The sequence below is a fragment of the Hydra viridissima genome, unplaced genomic scaffold (assembly GCF_058129835.1).
Source record: "Hydra viridissima isolate aposymbiotic clone 2 unplaced genomic scaffold, HvirCarnegie_v1 scaffold_1, whole genome shotgun sequence".
Classification (NCBI taxonomy): domain Eukaryota; kingdom Metazoa; phylum Cnidaria; class Hydrozoa; order Anthoathecata; family Hydridae; genus Hydra; species Hydra viridissima.
In genome coordinates, this window is record NW_028324300.1 from 23920479 (window position 1) to 23926478 (window position 6000).

General features: G+C 27.5%; 2 protein-coding genes across 4 annotated transcripts; both read left to right on the forward strand.

Moving 5' to 3' along the window:
• Nucleotides 1–41: 41 nt before the first annotated feature.
• LOC149894011 (uncharacterized) lies at nt 42–3843 on the forward strand. Its single transcript, XM_090076763.1, has 3 exons — nt 42–613; nt 1130–1158; nt 3779–3843. The coding sequence occupies exons 1-3, from the start codon at nt 42–44 to the stop codon at nt 3841–3843; spliced, it is 666 nt and encodes a 221-aa protein (XP_089932889.1).
• Nucleotides 2068–5366, forward strand: LOC149894012 (uncharacterized). 3 transcript variants are annotated; one of them, XM_090076832.1, is made up of 6 exons: nt 2068–3536; nt 3779–3835; nt 4022–4161; nt 4433–4497; nt 4704–4819; nt 4905–5122. In XM_090076832.1, the coding sequence occupies exons 3-6, from the start codon at nt 4033–4035 to the stop codon at nt 4928–4930; spliced, it is 336 nt and encodes a 111-aa protein (XP_089932958.1). In that variant the 5' UTR covers nt 2068–3536; nt 3779–3835; nt 4022–4032; the 3' UTR covers nt 4931–5122. The 3 variants fall into 3 exon arrangements, with proteins under 3 accessions (XP_089932958.1, XP_089932957.1, XP_089932959.1); XM_090076833.1 differs by lacking the exon at nt 4905–5122 and adding an exon at nt 5155–5366 and having other exon boundaries at nt 2083–3536; XM_090076831.1 differs by having other exon boundaries at nt 2071–3536; nt 4704–5120.
• Nucleotides 5367–6000: the final 634 nt, after the last annotated feature.

Consider the following 6000-nt stretch of genomic DNA (forward strand, 5'->3'; position numbering starts at 1 on the left):
AAGTTCATTGGCCTTGAGAGTACACTGATTTAACTAATTCAATGGAGAATAGATTCAAACATTATACTGATAATTATAACATCATCTTCTCAACATTTCTTGATCCCAGATTCAAATTAAAAATATTCAAAAATGAAAGCACCTTCTCAGCTGCTAAAACAAGTATTGAGAACACAACCATTCAACTTATTAAAACCCATGAAAATATAAAACACATCAAAGTTACTGAAAATGATCAGTCTGCAGACATTGAAATTATTGACTCAGAATATTCAAATAATGGTTCAGTCCTAAATGAATACAAAGATATAGTAGAAATGGATTTTGACAATTGCTTTGAAGAACTTGTAAGATTTAATTCTAAGCAAATCAGTCAACCACAAACTTCAATTTCAAATGAAACTTTATTAAACGAAATTAAACTCCACTCAAATGAATACCTAATTGACAAAGAAAGCAATCCTTTGTTGTGGTGGAAATCACAGAAAACCAAACTGCCACAATTAGCAAAGCTTGCTTTAGAGTATTTAAGTTGCCCACCGTCTTCTATGGAGAATGAAAGACTTTTTAGTGTTGGTGGAAATGTATATACTGCAAGGAGAAATAGGGTAAGGTTGCCAATATTGTACCCCCTAAGACAAAACTAAAAAATGTAGGTAATCTACTGAGTGAAAACATGGATTTTCAATTGGATTTCATAATTTAGGGATTGTTTGTTGTAAAGACGTTAAAAAAGCTCAAAATTTAAAAAGCGTTAAGTCTCGAAGAATCAAATTAAGAAAATAGCGCTAAGAGTACAATTAAGGAAACTAGATCCTTAATTGTACCATTGTAATCCAATATTGTACTACTTTCTTGATTTCAATTACTTTACAGCTTTGCAAATATTTTATGATTTTAGATTTAAGGGGCTTAAAGAACTGATTAAAAGGAATGGTTTTTATAAAATCAGCCATTGGAAATATTCTGATATAACATAACATAACACTAACTCCCCATAACATAATCAAATGAAGTTTTTTATTTAATAAACTCTATGCAACTTGAACTTTTTTCTTCTGGAAAATGCCGAAAACAGGTATCACCACATATGGCACAATTTTTATTTAAATTGTATGTTTACCAATAGGTTAGCTAAGATTAGAATAGAGGAGGAAGGTAGGTATTAAAGATACTTATACTAAATAATGTAAAACAATATATACTATATCTGTTTTAAAAACAACCACACTAAATATTGTAAAATAAAATACATAAAAACATTATTTTTGACAAAAGTTTCAGATATATTGTGACTGTTTTTGATTAACACCTGCACAGCCAACATGACACCAGCCTTGACATATTGGTAAAACTGAACTAGAGAGTGCATCTTTTTAAGGACTGCTTGTCAATACAAGAGTAATACTGAAATTTTTCTTTTTTTGTTTAAGTGGTGAAGTTCGTATTGTAAGTATGAATATTTTTCTAATTGGAATCTCAAAAGGAATTTGTTAAACTTTACACGCGTTTTTTAGCGGTCAGAATGGTTGCGTCGGTACAATTTAGGATATGCCTTGAGGTACAATTTACGCAACTAATCTGAGATACAGTTAAGTAAAAAATTTGACAACTAAAAATAAAATATTTTAAATTCTAGGTATTTATTTTGAATTTAGATAAATTATGCTTTAACATAAATACACTGAACAAATCATATCTTCTGCTTCTTTTAGTGAAATACGCTTAGCCATAAAAACCTAAAATAAGAAATCTCCAATAAAAAACCAACAAGAGCTTACTCTGGCCTTAATGCAGTTGGATGACAAAAAAAAACAGTTGACTACTTAATTTCATTCAGCAAAGATAAAAAATAAATTAAAAAAATTCTTGTGGGTTGTAAAAATAACGAGTTATGTTAAAAGTACAATATACCCAGCAAACATGTCAGCGTTGAATCAACGTTGAAAACCGGTCGCAGCGTAGAAAAAGCGTTACAGTGACAAAAACAAGGTCTTTTCAACGTTGAATCAATGTCCGTTTTTGTATACTAAATCGCGGTAAATTGAAACGTTGAATAAGCGTTGAAATTGTAACGTTATTTAGCTTCTCAAAATGAAACGTTTATTCAACGTGGAATCACTTTACGCAAAAAGCCACTTTAAAAACGTTTCAAAATTTATGCTTTATCAACGTTAAAAATAAACCGCTTTTTAAACGTTACATTTTCAACGTTGAAAAAGCGTATAAATTTCAACGTATATTATCTTCTAAAAAAATCGCGTTTATTCAACGTTGAATAAAAGTACGCAAATAATCACAGTAAAAACGTCGCAAAGTTTAAGGTTTATCAACGTTACACATTAGCTGCTTTTTCAACGTATTTAAGCTATTTATAAAACAACGTTTATTCAACGTTACATATGCCAACGTTGAAAATGTGGTAATTAAAAAACATTGAAAAAGTTGTTTTTTTGCCAACGTTAATAAAACGTTGCTTTTGCAACGTTGAGGAAGTAGCACATTGACAATTTTTGTCTCATTGATGTAGCCATTACAAAAAAAATTTGCCGTAATGGAAAGGCAAGGAAAACTTAATAGAATGCATGCAGATGGTATAAAAAATAATTTAAAGTTATATTTTATAACCTATTTTTATTGCGACTAATTTAAAACTTTTAGATTTTATATCAAAGTGTATATAATATACATAAATCTCAGGGTAAATTCTATTTATTCAGGTTATTTTTGTCTATATTTTTATTTTATTTTAAGTTGACCATTTTAATAAAATACTCAACTTTTTAAAAAAATGTTATTTCTTAGTTAGAAATAGTACTTTATTTTAATAATGTTCAGATGTACAAAGTAATATCAAAACTAATAATATATAGTAAGTCAGACTAAATTTGGTAATTTAACAGACTAAATTTTAGAGACATATTGTGTGTTTGTTTGTCTGTATAATATATACATGCTTTTTTTTAAATTTCACATAAATGTATATAAATATATCTACACAAAATGAATTTCAGCTCAGTCAGTAGCAAACTTTGGACATTTTTAAATTAGTTGTTGCAGTAATAAATCATTAAAAAACTTTTGGTCGGAGGAGGTATTTTAGTGGGCAAACATCCTGTGGTAGAAAAGTTTTTCAAACATTTTCAAAACATGACAGCTATTTGTATATATACATGTAAATTATATGTGTGTGTGTGTGTGTGTGTGTGTGTGTGTGTGTGTGTGTGTGTGTGTGTGTGTGTGTGTGTGTGTGTGTGTGTGTGTGTGTGTGTGTGTGTGTGTGTGTGTGTGTGTGTGTGTGTAAATAAAAAAATATATATCTATTTAGATAATCTATTATAATGGCTTCACAATCTTGGGCTTTAGTTGTTTATTTTGAAAATAAGATTGAAACAGAGGCAGTTGTTCCATCTTGTTGGGTAAAAGATGGTTATTTTGGCCAACTGGTGTTCATGCAATGAAAGCTGCCTATAATGAGTTTCCAATTGATGATTCCTGGAACAAGCTCAGAGTTAAAAGAATTAAAGTAACTGGAGGTCATTAAATTTTACTGTATTCATTGCTATTTTAATTGTTTATTATGAATAAAAAAAACTATTATTAATGTTTTATATTAATAGTGAAGTACAATAACAAATAAACTTTTTTCTTTCTAATTTGGGATAAGTAATATTTTGAATCTGTTTATTTTATTATTATTGCCTCTGTTTACACTTATTCTACATTTTAGTTTTTATATTCATTGTTTATATTTATTTTACTAAATAATTACTAATAGATAAAGAAGTATGTGAAGGAGTTAACTTCACAATTACAGAGGAATCTGAAGAAGAATGTGAGTAATTATGTTTGTGAATAATTGGTTTCTTTTTGAATTTGTCTTTTCTTTTTTTTTTATATGATAAAGAATAAAAATAAAAAAAAGAACTGTATGTATTTAAAAAAAAAATGTATATAGATGCTTAATAAATTGCTTTTTTTTAAAAAAAATTTCAGAAAAAGGTTTTTAAACAACTTTTAGAAATTAAAAATATGGTAAAGGATCTTCAAAATGTTTCTTCATTGGTATCCAAAAATCTGCAAATAAATGCATTGAGTTCAATAGAACAACTTATTGAGCTAGATACTACGTTAAATGACAGTGTCATTTTTTCTAAATGGGTAAGTTGCCCTGTTGCTATTGCTAGTTTGAATTTTTTGAATTTTTCTTTATGTTGTCATGGTAAATTTATTTATATTATTAACTGAAAAGTTGATTAAACAATATAATTTTATTTTATTTATTATAATTTGTCATTCTTTACATAATTACTTTTTGTTTTTTCAACTTTCAATGTTTTTTAATTTGTTTAAAAATGTAAGGGATTTTATAAAAGATTGCCTCTAATTATATAATTATTTAAACATTGATTAAAGATTTTTTTGAAAGCAGGTATCGCAAATAGCGAAAATTGGTGGAGTTAACTTAAAAGATAGTGTAAAACGTGTTATTGAGTGGTAGGTCAATTTTCTACACCTTTCCAAGCCGAAATGACAATGGTTTTTAATGGATTATTTAAAAAGTGTTTGCGAAATATATTTATTATAATAAATATAATTATACGTTTTTTTAAGCATATCATTATATGCTTTCTTTCCTATAGCATGAATGTTGTATTGTACAATATTGTAAATATTGATTCAAATAATTACTAACTTTTTAGGCTGTTAACAATTGAGTTGCGCTGTTTGTTAAACATGAAGGGGCAAACCAATTCCACGAACAAAACCAAACAAAAGTTTGTTTCTTCAAAGACAAAATTGTATCGTGTTTTAGTTGGTAATATGTTTTGTTTAAACTTTTTAAGTATGCAGATTTTTACTAATAGTATTTAAGCAAGAAGTTTGAATTTTATATTTTAAAGAGTGTCTCAAAAAGATACCCAGATGAAGCAGGGATTTATGAAGCTGTAAAATCAGTTCTGAAATATTCGCCAATAAATTTTTGTAGAAAGCAGAAATCGGAAGATTAGAGTTTTTTAATGACATTTTAGGATATGTGATATGATTTTGTTTGTGTCTTGTGTAAAGCGCTTTTTCTAAAATACACGTTTATTTATTTAATCTTTCATTGTACTATAAATTGTATTATAAAAGTTTTATTTTTTGGTTTAGATTCTGTATCTCAATGATATCCTGGCCTATCGATTTGATATCCTGTAAATTGTATTTTTATATATTGTATAAATATATATACAGACACTCACACACATAAATCTTTAAAAAAAATCTTTATATTTTTATATATATCTATGAATTGTATATTTTAGGCTTTTTTATATTTATCATTCTATACTACTGTTGTATTAAAAATCGATTTTGGAAATATTGCAAGTGTAGAGTTCAACAAACAATTTTGTTTTATTTGCCAATTCAAGATATATATATATATATATATATATATATATATATATATATACACACACATATATAAGCATTGTTTCAACGTTATATTTCAACCTTGATTCGACGTCTTTTAGTAACGTTAAATCGACGTTTTACTATCAACGTTACAAATCCTTGCAAAATCGACTGCTTTAACAACGCTTAAGCAACGCTTTTTTAGTAACGTTTTTTCAACGTTATGTTGCGACGTTTATGCAACGCTTTTTTAGTAACATTTTTTCAACGTTTAGTTGCGACATTTTTGTAACGTCTTTTAGTAACGTTTTTTCAACGTTACGCAACAACGTTTAATCAACGTGTCTTTAACAACGTTACATATCTTTGCAAAATCGATTACTTTGTCAACGTTTCCGCAACATCTTTTGCGACCGGTTTTCAACGTTGATTCAACGCTGACATGTTTGCTGGGTAGGCATCGATACAATATTAGCAACCTTACCCTAGCAGGAGCTCATGGTGAAATGTTAATGTTTCTGAATTATAATATGAGAAATTCAAAATATTTGATTTTGTCTCTTCAACCTATTTTTTAAATATACAAATTTTAAAATAAAA

What these genes read in the sequence shown, in the direction of transcription:
- LOC149894011 (XM_090076763.1), top strand. Translation starts at nt 42, where the DNA reads ATGGAGAATAGATTCAAACATTATACTGATAATTATAACATCATCTTC. An exon ending in GCAAGGAGAAATAGGGTAAG is followed by an intron (nt 614 to 1,129) that starts GTTGCCAATATT and finishes GTTTACCAATAG; the next exon opens with GTTAGCTAAGATTAGAATAG. An exon ending in GATTAGAATAGAGGAGGAAG is followed by an intron (nt 1,159 to 3,778) that starts GTAGGTATTAAA and finishes AATTACTAATAG; the next exon opens with ATAAAGAAGTATGTGAAGGA.
- LOC149894012 (XM_090076831.1), top strand. Translation starts at nt 4,033, where the DNA reads ATGGTAAAGGATCTTCAAAATGTTTCTTCATTGGTATCCAAAAATCTG. An exon ending in GTGTCATTTTTTCTAAATGG is followed by an intron (nt 4,162 to 4,432) that starts GTAAGTTGCCCT and finishes TTTTGAAAGCAG; the next exon opens with GTATCGCAAATAGCGAAAAT. An exon ending in GTAAAACGTGTTATTGAGTG is followed by an intron (nt 4,498 to 4,703) that starts GTAGGTCAATTT and finishes CTAACTTTTTAG; the next exon opens with GCTGTTAACAATTGAGTTGC.